The sequence below is a fragment of the Melozone crissalis genome, unplaced genomic scaffold (assembly GCF_028551555.1).
Source record: "Melozone crissalis strain CALT ecotype California unplaced genomic scaffold, PUWL_Pcris_2 ptg000008l_1, whole genome shotgun sequence".
NCBI lineage: Eukaryota > Metazoa > Chordata > Aves > Passeriformes > Passerellidae > Melozone > Melozone crissalis.
In genome coordinates this window covers 12963519-12983249 of record NW_026535786.1, presented here as the reverse complement: position 1 = coordinate 12983249, position 19731 = coordinate 12963519, and the positions used below count along the sequence as shown (strand labels likewise).

At 50.8% G+C, this 19731-nt stretch overlaps 2 protein-coding genes across 3 annotated transcripts; one reads left to right on the top strand and one right to left on the bottom strand.

The window, feature by feature from the left end:
• Positions 1–1558: 1558 nt before the first annotated feature.
• Positions 1559–3901, bottom strand: CDCA3 (cell division cycle associated 3). The gene is made up of 5 exons (XM_054270071.1): positions 3788–3901; positions 3585–3714; positions 3301–3504; positions 2251–2372; positions 1559–1857 (listed from the first exon to the last, which is right to left on the bottom strand). Exons 1-5 carry the CDS (start codon positions 3899–3901, stop codon positions 1723–1725), a joined length of 705 nt encoding a protein of 234 aa, XP_054126046.1. The 3' UTR covers positions 1559–1722.
• Positions 3902–4323: 422 nt separating this feature from the next.
• On the top strand, positions 4324–19253 carry USP5 (ubiquitin specific peptidase 5). 2 transcript variants are annotated; one of them, XM_054269719.1, is made up of 20 exons: positions 4324–4462; positions 5895–6020; positions 6315–6381; positions 9184–9317; positions 9640–9785; positions 10664–10848; positions 11419–11513; positions 12017–12210; positions 12363–12434; positions 13678–13759; positions 13964–14089; positions 14516–14669; positions 15056–15230; positions 16561–16649; positions 16845–16967; positions 17567–17710; positions 17861–18006; positions 18091–18244; positions 18867–18951; positions 19118–19253. In XM_054269719.1, the coding sequence occupies exons 1-20, from the start codon at positions 4355–4357 to the stop codon at positions 19209–19211; spliced, it is 2499 nt and encodes an 832-aa protein (XP_054125694.1). In that variant the 5' UTR covers positions 4324–4354; the 3' UTR covers positions 19212–19253. The 2 variants fall into 2 exon arrangements, with proteins under 2 accessions (XP_054125694.1, XP_054125693.1); XM_054269718.1 differs by having other exon boundaries at positions 16845–17036.
• Positions 19254–19731: the final 478 nt, after the last annotated feature.

The following is a 19731-nucleotide window of genomic DNA, read 5'->3' as shown; positions in this document are numbered from 1 at the left end:
CTGAGCACAACAGAAATGCCTACCTACCACCCCACTTGTCTCTAGACACAGGTCACTTGTAGGAGTCTCCCAGAGTGAAAGGAGATCAGGGAGGAGAAGCAGGGGGAGCTGGGGAGCAGGAGCAGAGGCACTGGCCCTTCTCTCCATCTCTAAACAGCCCCAGCGGTTTCCAGCCTTGTGCAGGCTTGAAGACCTGTTCTTTACGTCTCAGGACTTTGCAGTACAATTCAGACACCCTGCACCTTCCTTCAAACACCTCTGCCCACACTGGTACCCCTCCTCCTCCTCCGGACCCCTCATGCAATGCCCACCCCAAACTAAGCTCTCTCCCTGCTTTAACTCTACCTGACTTCTCTGTGCAGCTGTCCTGTATCCATGCAGACAGCCCGAGACACACTGGATTTGAGATTTCTATGGCACCACCTCAAACAAAGCTAGAGTAAATTTGGCTCATTTTCACCAGGGAACACTTAGCTCAAGTCCTATCTATGCATAAAGGGGGAAAGGCAGCCTTCAGACCTGCCAGAATAGCAGGGAATATATTTATTCTTTTCTTAGTTCAAGTCTTATCTATGCATAAATGGCAGAAAGGTAGCCCTCAAGACCTGCCAGAATATCAGGGAATATTATATTTATTCATATTTGTTGTCTGCTTCTTGCTGTTCCTTCCCTCTTTGCCTCACTCCTGCATTGTGTGGTGACCCTGTCTAACCAGTAGCCATCAGCCCATGTTTTCAAGTCTGTTTAGATCTTCATAGCCCAGGCAAATAAAGAAAGCTCACAGAAGCACTGCAGGCTGTGTTCTTTCCAGCATTGCAATGAGCTACTGCAAACAGAACTCCTTTCCTGTGACTATTGCCTGCTGGTCTCAACCAGTCAACACCTCATCCACAGCCCTTGCTTCAGCTCACAGCCCCAGGGGAGGGTGTTCCTCACATGCTGTAGGTGAGAAGAGGCTGGAGTTGGGATAGTGAGATGCAAGTGCATCCTTTCAAAGCTTGGGTATTTTAGCTCAGTTACACAACCATTTTTTTCAGCCCCTATTCCACTTGTTGGCTCAGAGCAACATCCTGGGGGGACCCAGGCTCTGCTGGGAGAGCTGGAGTTCAACAAGGTTTAGTAACTTACCAACAGAAGGTCAATATCAATGCACAATATTGTCTCACATTATTTTAGATCTCACCCTCACACAGACCCTTGCCTAACTCAGTTTCAGGCCAGTGTAGGAGCAGTACAGCTCCAGAGGTGACACTGGATACACATCAGCTTCCTGCAGGGAGCTGCAGCTTCCCAGCTCACACCGTTGTACATGGATTCAAGGCCATACCCTTCAGCATGCCCCAGGCAGGGGACAAGGCAGTATTAAGGCTAATGGAAGGCTGAACTATTTGCCCCTGAGCCCTTGTCCCAGAGAAAATATTGTGCTGAGCAAGCACAACATCAGGACATACAGTCAGCAAAGGTTGAACAAAAATTTATTTACTAGAGATAAAAACTCTATGGAAAAACCAACACAGCTGATATACAGTAAAAGAGACAAAGACTGTGCTGTACATAACACATGACAAACTGGGAAGAGGAGGGAGAAATCTTACCCCAGCAGGGATAGGTGAGAAATGTGACCACTGCTTTGGGGTTTCAGTCTATTGTAGGATTTCTTCCCTCTAGAAAATTCTCAAAACATAGGAGCAAATTATAGCAACATCCTTAAAAAAGAAATGTCTAGTTCTCCACAAAAGGGCACTGCTCGTTCTCCTTGTTCAAGTCACTCCAAGCACAGTTCCCAGATTTAAGGCTTCTGCTCAGATCCATTTCCTTCTTCTCCCCAAGGTTCTCTCCCAGTGTGTGCCTCTTGCCCTAGAGAAATAAAAAAACCCAACCACAGAGTATAAAACACAAGTTGATCAAAGGTTAGTTAATTCTCAGCAGAATATGTAGCCTATTTTCAGGCCATTCAGCTTGGACTCTCTTGTGACAACAAAGAAGAGTGACTTTTTTCGACAGCCCAGAGAGAAAGAATGAACTGAAACTGACAATTTCACGTTAAGGCCAAAGACAGACACTGAACAAGACTCAGAGGCATTTAGTGACAAGACTGACCCACAGAAAAACATTTGGGAAGTTTCTAGTCTCTACAGGTCTAGGAGGCCACAATTCTCAACTGGGACCATAACAAACACAGAAATTTAAGAATTTGGCTTTTTTTTTTAGCTCAATCTCCCTCCCTCAGCACGACCCATTAAGCTTTACCTGGCGAGGGGCAGGAGCACTGGGGGAATTATCATCTCGTAGAATGCTGAGGGGAGAGCGGCCAGTTCCTCCAGATGTTGCCATTAATTTGTTGTTGGGCTTGTGTCTCAAGGGCTTGCTCACTAGTTGACAAAAGGAAACGCACCAGCACATCACAACAAGGCTCAAAGGTCCTGGATTTTAAATGCCTCATGGCCTTTATCAAAAACTTACCCAGGGGCTTTGAGGCAAAGGGATCACAGAAAGGTTGATGATGGAAGTGAATTCTAGAAGACCTACTCCAGCAGGGTCACCTAAAGCCCATTGTCCAGGACCATGTTCAGGTGTCTCTTGAATATCTCAAGAGAGAGAGATTCTGCAACCTCTCTGAGCAACCTGTTCCACTCCCTGGTCACCCTCATGGTGAAAAAAAAAGTGTTTCTTGATATTCAGGAGTTTCCTGTGTACCATTCTGTTCCCTTGGCCTCTGGTCCCATCACTGGGCACCTCTGAAAAGAGCCTGGCTCTCCCTTCCCTCAGGTACTTGTATCTATTAACAAGATATCCCCTGAGCGTTTTCCTCTCCTGGCTGAACAGTTCTCAGCCACTTCTCTGAGGAGCAGTGCTCAGCACAGAGCTGTCTTAAACACAGTCTGTATTAAAGTCTCTTAGCACTGCTCAGCCTTAGCACAGAGATGTGCTGCCCACCCTTGCTCCACAGCTCTTCCCAGTGTAAACCTGTAAGGTCCCTCTGGACAGGCTTCCACAGTCACACACCCACCTGAGAGTGGGGAAGAGCTGTTGCATACCTCTAGATTTTGAATACCGTTTAAAACCAATTTCTCATGCCTGGACAGAAATCTGTTCGATAGCAGTTCCCAGAGGGTGTCCGGGCCGCAGAGGCTGCCGGCGGTGGGACGCAGCCGAACTGGGGGTGGGACAGGCTCTGGCGGAGAGCACGCCTGAGAAGGCGCCCCAACCAGGCGGTGCCGAGAGCCCCGATTGCTCACGGCCCATCCCGGCAGCTCTCCGGGCACACGGAGCCCCGTCACCCTCGCACCGAGCACTTACCCGAGGCGAGGCCGTGTCCAGCCGGGCGGGCGGGCCGGGCCGTGCTGGGCGACGGCGGCCTCTCCGCCCCTTGACTCGCGGGTGGGGAGCTCCGCTGGGCCGGCTCCTCGGCGGGGCCCGCCGCTGCGGGAGGCGCCGGCTCGGGGGCCGCGGTCTCGGCCCCGAAGGCCTCGCTGAGCTGCTTCACCAGGCGGTCCACGCTGTCTGCCAGGGACGGAGGGGACCGGGGTGAGCCTCAGAGTCAGGCAGACCCCAACCCGCCCGCCCACGGCCGCTTCACTCACCACTCGACACGGCTCTCATGGGCGTGCGGGAGATGCCGGGCGTGGGTGACCGTGGGTCCCGCTCCTGGCCGGTGCCCGCCGGCGCCTCGGCGGGGCTGGGCTGCGGGCTGCCCGCCGGGGAGCTCACCACCTGCGGAGAGGGCAGCCGTGGGGGCGGGGGGCCGGAGCCACGCAGGGGGAAGCGGCGGCCGAGGGGCGCCTACCTCGATGGGGGTGCGCAGGATGCCGGCGGTGGGGGAGCGGGGGTCGGTGACGTGAGCCAGGTGCTTGTTGCGGGGCGCGGCCGGGGTAGCGGGGGCGCTGCCGGAGGCGCCCATGGCGGCGGGGGCGCTGCCGGAGGCGCCCATGGCGGCGGCGGCCGCACTGCAGCCCGGCCCCGCCGAACGCGCCGTTCGAATCTCCCGCGCGCCGGGCGGGGCCGCAGCCCATTGGTCGCTGGGCAGGGGGCGGGGCTCGCTGCGCCACGCCCACCTCCCCGCCCCGCCAGCCCGTCGGCTCCGCAGTCCCCGCCCGTCACGTCCCGCCTCGCCCGGCTGTCAATCTTCGGAGATTGTCCCGCCCCCTCACCCCTCGGTACGCCGTTATTGGTGGAGGAGCCCGGCACCGCCTCCCGCCATGGCCGGAGAACGGTTGCGATTGAGCGAGCCGGCGGGTCGGCAGGGCGAGTCCGGCCTCCAGCCTCGCTGCCGATTGGTTAGGACCCGCCTGACCGCGCCGGTCTGCGATTGGGCGGGGCGGGGTTGTGGGCGGTGCCGCGGTGAGCCGCTGTCATGGCGGAGCTGAGTGAGGCGCTGCTGTCGGTGTTGCCGTCCATCCGGGTGCCCAAGGCCGGCGACCGCGTCCACAAGGACGAGTGCGCCTTCTCCTTCGACACGCCGGTAAGCGCGCCCCGCCGCCGGCCCGCCCGCTCGCCCGGGCTGCTCCCGCCGCGGCCGGCTCCCACCCCGCCGCCAGCCGGGGCGCCGCCCGCGCGTGGCCTCACGGGATTTGTGGTTCCCCGGTGGCCGCGGCGGCCGTTCCCGGGTGGCGCGCAGGGCCCTGGTGGACTACTACGCCCGGCGTGCCCCGCGGCGTGCCCCGCCTGCCCGCGGCGCGCTGGGCGCTGTAGTTCGGGGGCCGGGGCGGGCGTGGGCAGGGCGCTCACCCCGATCAGCGGGGACCCGGCCCGCCGGCAGCCCCTGGAGAGGGAGCGCCCCCGGGCCGAACCCTCCGTGCCGCGCTCGCCTGGACTTGTAGTCCAGCGGGGGGCGGGGGGTCGGGCGCGTCCCGGGCCCGCCCTCGGCGGCGGGGGGCGGGCCGGGGGTCCCGCCCTGCCCGGGTCTGAGCCATCTCCCCGGCCTTGCCGCGCGGCCTGGCCTGGCGGGCGGGGGACGAGGCCGTGCTGTGTCATTAAGATGGCAGTGGTCCCTTCTCCAGCCATCTCCACCCCGCTGGCATCCCTGCGCTTCCTGCGCTTCCCCCGCTCGGCCTAAGGGGACCTAAGGGGCGGCGAAGGCAGCGGGAGGGCGAGGAGCCCCTTGCGCCTCTTGGCGGGCGCCCGTCCGGGCTCAGCCCCATCCCGCAGAGCTGGGCTGAGATACGGGCCCTTCGGGGCAGCGGCACATGGCATCCTGGCCCTCTTCCCTCCCCGAGCTCCACAGGGATGCCTGACCCTGCTCTGCCCGCTCTGTCTCAGTCCCAGCAGCTTCTGAAAGCTTCTGACTGGTTTCCCTCCTTTCCAGCTCCTGAATTTGGGTCCGCCGCCCCTTCAGTTTGCAAAGGGTATCTGCTGAATGAGAGTGGCGTTTTCCAGCTGCTGATGGGGTGGTGGGGGCACAATCTGTGTCTGTTTCCGAGCTGCTCACAGGCTTTTGAACACAACAGCAAAAGTAAACAGTGGTCTGTTAACCTTCCTCACACTAGCTTGGCAGCATTCCCTATGGCACTAGGAGTCATGTGTTTGGACAGGGTGCCACAGTTTTGCTGGTAATGATTGTACCATGCTCTGAACTTGTAAACTGTGTGTGCTAGGGGTCTTTTACAAGGTAAACTCTTACGGAAACTCAGGCTTTCCTGATTTGGTAGCATCCTGCCATAAATGAACACACAAATAGTTTTTCAAATACATCATCATGACAGGAGTACCTGTTCTTCTGGGACAGCCAGGCTGGGGCTTGCCATCCCATTTCTTACTAGCTACTTGTGGCTGTTGTGTAGGAATGAGCTGTTGCCATGACTTAATGAATAATGACTAGCCTGCCATGCCTATCCTAGCAGCTGGAATGCCATTCCTGACCACCTCCCTTCAGTTTTGTCCGTCCTTCTTTCCAGGAGTCAGATGGCGGCTTGTATATCTGCATGAACACGTTCCTGGGCTTTGGGAAGCAGTATGTGGAAAAGCACTATCAGAAAACAGGCCAGCGGGTCTACCTGCACCTCAAAAGAACACGTAAACCGGTAAAAAATAAAAATACATGCACTCAACCTTGTTCTGAAATTGAGAGCTGGGCAGTGTCTGTGTATTCCATCAGATACAGAGTTTTCTCTCCTCAGATACAGCTGTTGTTTTTCCTGGTGAGCTGAGGGACACCAGTGCTTCAGTTCTGCTTGTGCTGAGTTGTATGGATTGCCCACGTTGCTTCTGCCTGGTTTCCTTTTGTTTTCAGAGTAGCTTGATTTCAATCCCTAAGGCTTACCACAGCATGCCTGTCCCCTTAACTCTTATTTCCTTGTTTCTTCTCAATGCCACAGAAGGAAGAAGACACCAACTCCAGTGCTGGGGACCCCCCGAGGAAGAAACCAACTCGCTTGGCCATTGGTAAGGAAGCAGCTGTGTACTGTGTGATCCCTGTGTTCAGCCAGGGGCTGCCTGGTTTGTCTCTTCTGCTTTACTCTTCTTGGCTAGTATCCCTGGCCAAATTCAGACTTCATGTTTTCCAGTGTGGCTCGTGTGAGCAGTGTCTGTAGAACAGTCATTAAGGTGGTGGTAGTGTTCTGTGTCCAAAGTTGCATCTTGTTTTCCGTGGATAAATATGTTTATTATCCTCTGCCATGACCCTGCATGCCTGGCTCAGCTTGGTGTGGGGATCACCAGACTGGGACCGTTGCTTAAAGACAGTGTCCCAGCATGGGGCTGAAGTAAGTTTGAGAAAATTTATGTCTGAGGAAAGTAAGCTTGAAGGTCCTGGCAGATAAAATACTTTTTAAACTCCTCTGATATTGAACTAGCATTATTGATACAGATGGTGAAGAAATTAATGAGAAATGCTGTGTTTTGGTTCATTAGGTCTTATAAGGCTGATACTGGAGGAAATGCATATGACCATTAAAACATAAAAAATACTTTAAATATTCAATTTTTTGGAAGAGCAAGGCTGGTGTTCCCATTACTGTCTTTCACCGACTGAGAGGGCTGTCGTGGCAATCAGTGGAGACACTGCTTATTTGGAGCAGTCTCAGCTGGTAATTTCTGAGCCATTATGGAGACACATAAAGGAAGGAACAGGAACATTTGTAGCAGTAATAGGTTCTTGGCTTGCTAGAAGCTGACCACTAGAGGGAAATCCAGAATCTGGACTGCGAATGTCTTGATTTTGGCTCACTTTTTCCCTGGTGTAGACGCCCAGTAACTCGTCTACTGCCAGAGCACAAACACCTCTATTAAGACTGGCAGCTGCTCCCTGTTTTGCTGGTGAGCTGAATAGAGCCCCAAAGATCACTCCTAGCAAAATTGAGGGTGGAGTCTCTGTTTCTTCAGATAACCAGTGCTTTAATGTATAAGTATGATTATGCTGCTTTGGGAGAGATGAGGCCTGGTCTGCATTATGAGTTATTTCTGCACCCTGAATTCTACAAAGGTCTTTCACCAAGTGTTGTCAGTGGGTTGGCAAATACCTGCCTGTGATAACAGCTTAGTGGTGTGAATGGAGCAGGAGAGAATAAAAGAAAGTATTGGCCCTGTGAGACAGTGGTCTCAAGTTGAGGAGAAGTTTTTTTTATGTTTGTTTTAGGTGAACTGTGGTGGTATAGCAAATTCTGACACGGGAGATTTTTTAAAGTACTAGAAAGATTTGTGGACAAAATGTAGCCCTTGATCTCTCTGTGCCTCACTTTCCCCTCTCAATGAAAGATCTGCAGTGCTTGCCTCCTATGCCTGCACGTTTGTGGATGGACTTTTGTGGTGTGTGGTGCTTAGGTAGCACCATGGAAAGGGAGGCAGTGTACCTCAGGGCAAGCTGGTGCCTATAGACCCTCTTCCTCATCTGGAGCCTCAGAAGGTTCACAAAACCACCTGAGGGGACCTCACCAGTCTGGTTTAGTTTGTTTAGGGTTCAGAAATTGTGTAATGCCCTGGAGGGTTGTGTATTGGTTTACTCTGTGAAGTGGTGACAGGAAATCTCTAGGCTGTGCTGGAGAGGCACAGAAGAGGATTATCTAGGTATGTTGTTGCATGATGCTGGTGACTGTTTTCTCAAATCATTGTGTTCATACATAGCAGTTTGTGCATAGTGTAAAAATTGTAGGTATCTAAGGAGGGAGTTGCAGGAGATGTCATGGGACTGGATATTTCTGACAAGAATGTTTTAAGGAAATACAGTAGTGATTATCAGAACTGTGTTGCGCACAGGATTCTTGAGGCAGAGACACTGAGCAGCAAAAGCTTTTCTTCCCTTCAGAGATTTGTTGCAGCTGCAGATGTTCAGATATTTGTTGCAGAGATTATTGCAGTCACAGCGTGCAATTTTTCCGGGAATAAATGAAATTCAGTTTAAAAACACAGGGGGTTTAGGCTGCTAATAAGCCATGTGTCTTCTGCCTGTTTCCTTTTGGGATGTAGGATGTGAATATCTGCAGAACAGAGAAGGCCAAGCTTTTCCTCTGAGTACCTATATAATCCAAAAACTGTAGGTGAGGGAATCTGCAGAAACTGCAGATGTTTTGGTGGGCATCCATGATGACTCTGTACAACTGGCAAATAACCTTTTATGCATGGATCTCCAGTTTCTGGTGCAACCTCTGGAGAGCACAGCTAGGTGGACATAGAAACCACTATCACTGTACCTTTGCTCAGACTTTTTCTGCAATTCTGGATGTTCTGGTTCCAGAGGAGCTCCTGGTTCTTCTTGCTTGAGTGCAGGACTCTAGACTGTCCTTTCTAGAAAAGGCAAGAAAGAGAGGCAGACTTCTTAAATATGCTGAGAGACCTGACCTTTGCCCTGGCTTACAAGATGATCTCTTCATGCACATCTCCATTCATTCTCTTGAGTATTCTGGTTGAGGTTGAACACCCGTGCTTTATCTTGGCTCTCTTCTGGCCAATGCCTCTCTAGAGGAGGTTTGGTTTTCTTCCTGCTTGTAGCCAGAGCCTGGAGATTGTTTTTAAGCATCTGTAAAAAGAGCTGGGAAAAACAAAATCTATTGTCACTAGGCTTGTAATTGTTCCTGTGAAGTCCACAGCACCAGCAGAAGCTCTGGGATCCAGAAGTGGGAGAAAGATTGCGGATCACTGGTTTAGATTGTTGTCTTAGTCATAATGTCTTATTTCATGTAAGCTGTGGGGAAAGAAGCTTTCCAAGCTCTTTGCTTTCACCTGTTACCACAATGATTTTTCTTCTTGTAGGTGTAGAAGGCGGATTTGATATCACAGAAGAAAAGTTTGAATATGATGAAGATGTAAAAATAGTGATTTTGCCGGACCATTTGGATATTCCGCGTGATGGGCTGGAGGGACTACCAGACATGGTCAAAGACAGGGTATGTTTGGCTGGAGGGCTGTGGTTACTGTTGATGAGGAAATGTACCATTACAGAGAAGGAAACTGCCCTGTAAAGGGGATCCTGCAGAGATGCTGTGAAGTCTCAGCTGGCAGTCACCAGGATTGCTCTGCACTTACACAGTGCTGTATATACATAATGTATATATATGTATATTACAGAGTTCTGCCTTGTTGTGACTGAGGCTCCCAAAAGTCCCAGCCAACTTCCCTAAATGTGGAGTGCTGTGGCACTGGAAGCTTCTTGTGCCCTTACCCTGGTAGGCCAGCCCTTCATGTTTTCTCCTGCTGTCCTGGTTGCAGATTGCCAGTGCGATCGAGGCCATCCTGACAGCAGACTCAGCCTCACGGAAGCAGGAGGTGCAGGCCTGGGATGGGGAGGTTCGCCGCGTTTCCAAGCACGCTTTTTCCCTGCACCAGCTTCAGAACGACGTCCGCATCCCACCGTGGTGAGCATTGTACTGCAACTTGCTGTGTCACTCTGTCCCAGGCCCTTCTCCTGTGCTGGGCTGCAGCAGCAGATGAGGCTTCTTGTGGAAGTCTCCAGGTGTGCTTTGTTGTTGGGGTCTCTAGCTGGTCAGAGTGACCCTGAGAAAAGTTAGAAAATCTCTTTTCCCAGCCCAGTGCTTGAAGAAGGAGTCAGGGCTCTTCATTTCTCGGTCTCAAGGTTGTTTATTGTATCTTAGCTATAAAATTCTTTCTCTTGACCTGCCAAGGTCTGCTCAGCAAGACAGTCCGAGGCATTCTGCCTGCCCCTGGAGCGGTGTTATGTCTTTATACTAAAAACTACATATACAATGTTTACAATTACTTTCCAATACCTATCACCTATGTTAGACAGTGAGCTTCTACTCTAAACCAGTCTGAACATCACAGCAGAAGATGGAGGCCAAGAAGAAGAAGGAGAAAGACAGGACATACCCAGATTCCTCCGTCTTGCCCCCTGAATCTCCATTCTAAAAAACCCCAAAATCTACTTTTTCACCTCGTGATAAATTCACTGTCATTCTACCTAATTTGTTGTGGCTTGCAGATCTTCATCTAAGGTTGCTAAGTTGCTCCACGGGTCATAATCAAAACCACAGGCATTTTGGGCTCTGTGCCAGGGTCTCTGGACAGCCAGAGGGATGTCCTGAGTCCTGACTCCTTGTCACAGTAGATTCTGAGGAGATGGCACACTAGGGTATGTCAGGATTCTCAGTGTTCTGTAGTAGAAGAGGAATGAGATCACTTACGGATATTGCAGGGGGCAGCAATGGTGAGGGCTTGGGAGGTAGAACCCAGATGTTTTCCCTCTGATCTCTTTTTCTGTGCTCCTTGTCAATAGTGGCTGGAAGTGCAGCAAGTGTGACATGAAGGAGAACCTGTGGCTGAACATGACCGACGGAGCCATCCTCTGCGGTCGGCGCTACTTCGACGGCAGCGGCGGCAACAACCACGCGGTCGAGCACTACCGAGAAACCGGCTACCCGCTGGCTGTGAAACTGGGAACAATCACTCCTGATGGGGCTGGTGAGAACGGGGCTCCTCCCAGGCTTAGGGAGGCCAGGCACCTCTCAGGCTGACGCAGATCTCCTGCAGGTATCAGGGTGGTGTTGGCCATCTTGTGACCTGCAGCGCGCAGTGTCATCCCACTGTGAACTTTGCCTCTCTGACCTGCTGCTTGTGTGAGGCAAAGAACGAGCTGATAAAAAGGCCTTGCCTTCCTCTGCCCCTCCCTTGTAATTGGGAGCTTTTATAATAGTTATCCAGGTTGCCATTTGATTTTCTGTGTTGGGGTGTTCATCAAAGAATTGTGTGTTCAAATCCTGAGCGGAGAGTATATGGCACAGTAACCCACTTTCATTACTCCTGGCATAAGTGTACCTCTGTACCCTGATCAGTGACAAAGTTGTCTTGTCATGTGTTTAGGAGGATTTAGAACACCATTCTGTCTGTTGATGTTATTCTGCTGAGAAAGGGCAGAAAGTCCAATGGCTCAGTTTGTCAAAACTCCCAGTTCTGAGCACTTTCTTTATCCAGCTGTGAATTTGAGATCACAGGCCATTATAAGTTCCTTTTTTTTTCTGTTTTCCTGCATAGATGTCTACTCCTATGATGAGGATGACATGGTGTTGGATCCCAACCTGGCAGAACACCTGGCACACTTCGGGATTGACATGCTCAAGATGCAGAAGGTGAGGAGGAAGTGGTATCCTCCATAGGCCCAGAGGGAGAGAGAATCAGCTCTGAGGTGTCTTTGCTAGATCCCAACTTTCTGTGTCTATGCAGAACCATTCCTGGTCAAGAAACGCTGGGGTTTTTTGTCACACAGAGTTGTCTCATCTGCCTCTCTTCTTTGATTGTCCATTTTGCTTTTCTTTCATGTCCCTCAGGATTATTTCCCTGGGGTTATGTGTCAGTGTGGGCAGGGAGGCTCTCAGGTGCTGAGCTTTTTTTGTTAGTGTGTGGTTTCCATGCCTCTTTCTAGGGAATGGTTCAGATTTCTCCCATATTGCTTTTCCTTCCTCTTTCTGTCTCAGGTGTTCATATATATGGAAACAACTCTTGTTTCTTCCTCCTCTACTTACAGAATAAACCAGAATGGATTGACTCTATTTCTCTACATCATTGCCCTTTTCACACCTCTGATATTGCCTTGAGCCTTCTTTGAGGATTTTCCTGTTCTTTCCCTCTGCAGACAGACAAGACGATGACAGAACTGGAAATAGACATGAACCAGCGCATTGGCGAGTGGGAGCTCATCCAGGAGTCTGGTGTTCAGCTCAAGCCCCTCTATGGGCCTGGCTACACTGGTATCCGTAACCTGGGCAACAGTTGCTACCTCAATTCTGTGATGCAGGTGCTGTTCAGTATCCCAGACTTCCAGAGAAAGTAAGTGAGCTTAATCACTCCTTTCCACTAGGCTGGGATCAGTACAAAGGTCCCCTTGGGCTGGGTGCTTCTGTGGCAGTAATCATGCTCAGAGCTGCATCTTTACCAGAGGAAGCTGCTTATCCCTTAGATTGCTGTGTTTTGCTCTGCAGGTATGTGGACAAGCTGGAGAAGATATTCCAAAGTGCACCTTCGGACCCCACACAGGACTTCAGCACACAAGTGTACGTAGAATTTTGATGAGAGAAGGAAGGCTGAGACTGCCTGGATGCATCCCCTCTGTGCTCCTTTGCTCCAGGGTTCTCCCTCCAGCCTCACCTCTCTTTCCTTGCCTGTCACCAGAGACACTGATCCTCAATAATCAATGAGGATCTAAGCCAAGGAAGTTCAGCTGAATGCCCTAGATGGAGAGGACAGAGTGCACCCTGTGTTCATGAGAGGCTCTGAAATGTATTATGTGTGTTGTGCCTGTTAAACTGAGGGGATTTCTGGGAGGCAGCTTCTGTCTGCATAACAGTTAAAAGGGGCTTGCTTTCTTCAATGGAGGGAGATTGTAAAGGGGGAGACATAGGTTTAGGCAGCTGTATTCTCACTAGATAACTTATGTGTGCCTAAATAGGCTTCCCTCAAGAGGTACTGTGCAGGAGAGTATGCAGAAGGAGGAAAACAAGATTTGGGAGGGGGTTGCATTTCAAGTACGTCTAGTCTGTGCTGCAGCTGCTGTCAAACAAGCATGTGGAAGTTTGGGGTGGAGGAATGGAAGGTGGCATTTGTGGACAAGGAGTTCAGTGGTACAGGAGGATTCTAAATTTGGGCAGCCTGGAGTCAGGTGTTCACCGAGAGGGGATTAAGGTGAGACAGCCAGAAAGGTGATTGCTTGGGCAAAGGGAGGAATTGGTAACATTTGGTTCCAGACAAATGGCAATATGGCAATAGTGATGGGAAGGACTGGAGTGAAATGGAATATCAGGAGGTTCTGGGCATAGGAGTAAATCACTGAACACACACTGTTGTCCATTAAGTGCCTGATGCAGTCAATCTTTCCTCTGGGAAAACGTGACCAGTCTGCTCAGAGCAGTGCTATTTCTGGCTCAGACAATTTCTCTGTGCCCTGCTGTCTCCTGCACGGTCAGACACTGCTCCGTTCCCCCGTCAGGCTGCAGCTCAGCTTGGCTCTTGCACAGCTGCTCTGTGGCTCAGCACCAGCTGTTCCTTCTTGTTCTGCTCAGTGTGCAAGCAGTGGTGGAGATTGGCACCCTAAAGCCCTGATAACTTTGAAGTCAGTGATGTCTCCAGGGGCCAGAGAGAGCAGACCACGATAAGATAATCTCACCTGGTGCAGCAGAGAGAGCATTTATCTGTGAGACTGACATCCCATGGCAGTGTTAAAGTTGGATGGGTTGATGTGGCTCCTGGAGCATGTGAGATTGAAGAAACATTGATACTGACAGGACTTTGTCCTTCCAGAGCCAAACTGGGCCATGGACTGCTTTCTGGGGAGTATTCAAGGCCAGCTTCTGCAGATGGGGAGCAGCAGCCTGATCAGAAGGTGAGGCTTGGACATGGCATCCTCTTGATGTGTGTGTTGCATGAGGTATTGTGTATGCCACGTCTTCTTTCTGAAAACATGTGCTGGAGCTTCTTGCAAGGCCTGTCACCTGAAGAAAAGCATGGCTAAGAGTAGAGTGCTACATGCCAGGACACATGCTTGGCAAATTATGACCACCTTCCTCTTCCACATTGTTCTTTGCAGGGTGTGCAAAATGGCATTGCTCCACGCATGTTCAAATCCCTCATTGGAAAGGGGCACCCAGAATTTTCCACTAACCGACAGCAGGATGCCCAGGAATTCTTTCTGCACTTCATCAACATGGTGGAGGTAATGGTTGAGTCTGTCTGGCAAATCATGGAAAAGTCCAGCTTGATTTTCTTCCCATAGCAAGAGGTGAGAAGCTGGCAGTCAAAGCAGAGAGAGGGAGAGAACTCAGGGAAATGGGCTGTCTAGCACCTGCCAGGGTGAGAAGGAGAGGTGCTTGGCCATGTTTTCAGGGCTGATTCCATGGAGAAATCCTTTTTGGGAGTGGCACAGCTGGAGGTGTAAAGTTCCTTCTCTAGGAGCAGGAATGCCATGGCTTCCTGGAGCACAGAAGCTGGCTTTAAGTTTCCTCTTTGCTGTCTTTTCCAGGGTACTGGGTACAGAAGTGACTACTCTTCAGCCATGTGCTGTGTGACATGACTGGTACTGCAGATAATTTTCTGTGCCACTCTGCTATTACATCTGTCCTTCTGATTTCTCCTTCTCCAGAGGAACTGCCGCAGCTCGGAGAACCCTAACGAGGTCTTCCGTTTTCTGGTGGAGGAGAAGCTGAAGTGCCTGGCCACAGAAAAGGTGAAATATACCCAGCGTGTGGACTACATTATGCAGCTGCCTGTGCCCATGGATGCTGCACTCAACAAAGGTCAGTAATGTGCCAACACCACAACAGTAGCAAGCTCTGGGTTTGTGTATTGTACTATTCTTAGAGAACTCCTTAAATGAAAGAGGGACTTCTTTGCCACTTCTGAGGCCAGGTCCTTCTCCTGCTTTTGTGGGATCAGGCTGATATCTTCAGAGGTGGTGTGACACAGTGATGTCCCTCTAGAGCCTCTCCCTCGGCTACCACAAGCTGGGCTGTGATTTAGCAGCACAACAGGAGTGACTGCAGTAGCAGAACTGTGCTCTGGAAGCTGTGCTCCGTTCTCCATGGCCTGTATCTATGGCCTGCTCTGCCCCTGGCTGTAGCTTACACCAGTCACTTTGTAGGTACCTAGAAGTGGTCTTTGACTCCCCTGCTTTATTCTCTAGATGAACTGCTGGAGTATGAGGAGAAGAAGAGGCAGGCAGAGGAGGAGAAGCAGCCGCTGCCTGAGCTGGTGCGAGCCAAGGTGCCTTTCAGCTCCTGCCTAGAGGCCTATGGAGCTCCAGAGCAGGTGGATGATTTCTGGAGCACAGCCTTGCAGGCCAAGTCTGTGGCTCTCAAGTAAGTGTGTCCTAGCTAAGCTGTGATGAGCTGGCCATAGCTAGCTGCATCTCTGGGGACCTCTTGTAGTGGCCTGGGGGAAGAACATTATTGAAGCTTTGTAGTCCTCCACACCCTGGGTCCATAGAACACTGAAGCAGAGAGGGGATCAGTCCATCAGTGCTGGATGTTACCTTCAGTAGGCAGAACAGCACTGCTAGTGAAGTCCTAGCCATCAGATTTCAGTTGCTGAGAGGCTATGAAAACACAGTGATATTTCAGAAAATAGTATCTTTTACTGTAAATTTAAAATTTAGCTTTGAAATCTGTACTGACTGTATGATGACGCTGATCTTGCACTATCTCTAAAATTTCTTCAAGTTTTTAACTGTGAAGATTTGAGCAGAACACTGAGTGTAACAGATGCACGAGTTCTTCAAAAGAATGCTAGTTTAAATGCTAGTAGCAAGGTTTTAAAAACAGCTTTAATTTTTCTCACTGCTTGTAGCACATGCAACAGTGCAAAATTGAAGTGACAAGACTACAAATGTAAGCAGCTTTCTGCTGTGATGCTGAGTGTTCTTTTGCAATGAAAGTCATCAAGAGTTGGAAGTGCTTTTCTATACTCCATTATTAATGGGGTAATTAATTAATTTAATTATTAAACAAATACTCCATTATTAAACAATAGCTACTATAAACAAACATCACACTGAAAAGTAACATTTTGTTTTAATTTTTTCTGAGTTGTATTGAAACACTTTACTGTCACTTAATTTAGTTCTACAGTACGTTGCAGTTATCACCTGGTAATGAGTATCTGTCTTACTTACAGGTGCTTTTTCCTTCACAAATGTTCCCCTCTGTTTCATAGCTTCCAAACAGTTTCTCTCTCAAATTGTCTAACTAAATAATATTTAATCAAATTCAGTTAACTTATTAAAATTCACTGCTTCTGTTTCATATCCAAAAAAGTGCTCTTGACAGTTCCTGCAGGTGTATCTGTTGGTCTAATAAAAGCTGTTATTTCCACTACATTCCTTAAGGGTTAGACTTGAATTAAACAAAATCTGACCAGGCTTGTAAAATACAAGATTGGAAGGTAGAGAATAGGTACTATTTTTTCTCATCTCCAAGATTTGCATTCCATCTCATCTTGTTAGGACTTCTGCCTTAGAAATGGTTCTGTATTTGAGGAGCTTTAAGCTCAGCACAGACAAGCTGCACAGACAGGAATATCCCCCAACTTGCTCAGGACATGTCTCTGCCCTACTCACTGATTTCTTGGATCAGCTAGATGCCCTCAGTCTCTGCTGACAAGGTGTTTAAAAATGTTCCGTGTCTCTTCCAGAACGACGCGGTTCGCCTCTTTCCCAGATTATCTGGTCATCCAGATCAAGAAGTTCACTTTCGGTCTGGACTGGGTGCCCAAAAAGCTCGGTAAGGAGGATGAGAAGTACAGAGCATATAGGTACTGAGAGTCACATATGGATATTGTGGTCATTACTGCTAGGAGGAAAGTCACAATCCCAAAAGTTGCTGCAAGCATCCCCAGGGACTTACCCTTCCAGATCTCCCAGCCAAGTCCTTTGTTTCTGCCTCTGCATGGAGGCTGAGCAAGACCATATCTTGCAGATGTTTCCATTGAAATGCCAGAGGAGCTGGATATCTCTGCACTGCAGGGAACGGGGCTGCAGGAAGGAGAAGAGGAAATGCCAGACATCGCACCCCCACTGGTGACACCAGATGAGCCCAAAGGTAGCCTGGGGTTCTATGGCAACGAGGACGACGACTCCTTCTGCTCCCCTCACTTCTCCTCTCCGACATGTTAGTGATTCTCCTCCTCTCTTCCTGATGCCTGACTCATTTCCTTGCTCTCCTTGCCTTGTGTCCCATGCTAGCAGTTTCCCACTTGCTCAGACTTTCCCTGTCCTTTTGTCAGCGATTGCCAGCTGCCTCCCTTGCATGCCTGTTATGCAAGGGTGTTATGCAAGGGGGTTTGTTGATTCCTGTTCTGTGCAAGATGGGGTGGCGTGTCCACTGCATTTAGAGGAGGCAGAGCTGGGATTTATACAGGATTTAATTGGTAGGGGTATTTAATTTTCACAAACCACAGCAGGAGGTCGGGTTCAGATCCTGCGGAAGAGCCAGTGCTCCTGAGTTCCTGGGTTGAATAATTTTGTTTTTTGCCTGTGTGTGAGACTGAAGAAGAAAGATGGCTGAGAAAAGCCAAGAGATGGAACTTGGTGTGAAATAAAGCTAGGAGGTGGTGGCTTTGGAGGCTGTGTGACACGAGATGAAATGGAGCCAGCAGGGATGGGTGGGAGTGGGTGGCTCTAACGTGTGTCTCCCCACAGCACCCATGCTGGACGAGTCGGTGATTATCCAGCTAGTGGAAATGGGCTTTCCCATGGATGCCTGCCGCAAAGCCGTGTATTACACAGGGAACAGTGGGGTTGAGGCGGCCATGAACTGGGTCATGTCACACATGGACGATCCAGGTACGAGGCCATGGCCATGCTGAAGCTTACTGCCTCTGGGCTGTTCTTGTGTCCTACTACCACAGTGGAAAACTGAAGTAGTTTGGACTTGGGCTGTCCCCTCTTGGAGAGATCCGATTACTCTGAGCTGTGTTGTGTTTTCTGCTGCAGACTTTGCTAACCCGTTAGTTCTCCCTGGATCCAGTGGGCCGGGGTCAACTATTGCCTGCCCAGACCCTCCTTCAGAAGACAGTGTGGCCACCATTGTCTCCATGGGCTTCTCCCGGGACCAGGCGATGAAAGCGCTTAGAGCCACGGTGAGAGGCACGGGCGACATCAGAGCGCAAGGATTTTCCCAGGAACAGGAATTCCCAAGTTCACTGTCTTCTTTTTCCTTCCAGAACAACAGTCTGGAGCGTGCTGTGGATTGGATCTTCAGTCACATTGATGACCTCGATGCAGAAGCTGCTATGGATATCTCAGAGGGGCGCTCGGCAGCCGAGTCCATCTCTGAATCCGTCCCCGTGGGTCCCAAAGTTCGCGATGGGCCTGGAAGTGAGTTCCAAGCCAGAGGAATGGGGATTTTGGGGTGCAAACTCAACATTTTTTGTCGTTCCTGATCCATGCAGTGCTGCAGGTTTTAGCAGCAGCAGCTATTGCAGAGCTGGTCTGGTTGTAGAGGTGGAAGCAGGGAGGAAGAGGGAAGGAATGGCAAAGTATTCTTGACCCTTCAGGCTGGATGAGGATTACATGGAAGCCAATAAGAGAGAGGCTGGGGAAGTGCCATCAAGTGAAAGACAGGAGGGGCTGTGCTGCTTTTATCCAGTGGTGCTAGGAGGCTTTTTTTGCCCTTTTGGTTCCCACTGCAAAAAGCAGGATTTGTGCCAGTGCTGCTGGATGCTGTAGGGAGGTGAAATCCCTGCCTTACCCATCCAGCACCCATGGCCCAAATAAAAAGTTGGGAGAAGGCTAAATGGAAGTTAGCATCTCCTATTTCCCTGTGTGCTTGGCCTTAAGAGCACTCACAGTCACACATGATGGGGATCAAGTTCTAAATTATTACCCAGCAAAGCTTCCTTCAGGGATCCTTCTCTAGAAGGGGCCTGGCACAGGGTGTTAGGGAGTAAGACATCTTTCCTCTTTCCCTGACAATCCTCTCTTCCCTCCTTCTTTCAAGAATATCAGCTGTTTGCCTTCATCAGCCACATGGGCACTTCAACTATGTGCGGACATTATGTTTGTCACATCAAGAAAGATGGCAGGTAAGCTTTTCCACAGTGTAAGGGAACTGAGGGTCTGGTTTAAATCCCCATCCTGCCCCATTTCCTTGGAGGTCTTGGGGGGTTGGGGCTGAGACCAGGTGAGCGCAATCAAGTTGTGTCTTAGCCATGGAATGGCATTCCTGAGCTCCTCTTGTGCCTGTTGCAGGTGGGTGATCTACAACGACCAGAAAGTCTGTGCTTCTGAGAAGCCCCCCAAGGACCTGGGCTACATCTACTTCTACCAGCGGATTCCCAGCTAGAACATCCTCTTGCTGTGTGTGGTGGGGGGAGAGCGGGCTGAAGGTGTGGGGGGGAAAAGGGGTGGGGGCAGTGAGGGTGGGAGCAGGGTCCTCCTCGTCCCTGCTCCTTTCCCCAGTCCCTTCACAGCCTCTCTGTGGAGACACGGGAAGACAAGAGTTCACTGACTAATCGGCTGGGGGCTGGAGCCCCTGTGGACATGAGTGAAGGGAGTTTGGGGGGTTGGGAATATCTGTTTCTATAGGAAATGTCCTCACTGTCCTCACCCCCGTGACACACAGCCCTAGTGCTTCGCTGCTTGGTGGGATGATGCCACCTCCTTGCTGTCCGGAAGGAGAGGAGGAGGCTTGTGTGTACGTGTGGCTTGTGACTGGGGGGGGGTTCCTCCAGCCCGCCCTGTCGGGCGGGGGCGTGGGGCGGGCAGCAAGGCGGGCCACGAGCAGCGCTTCCCCTTGTGTGCCCTTGCCATGCCAAAATACACGAGGGACAAAATAAAAGTCGAAATACCGCCCTGGCTCCGCT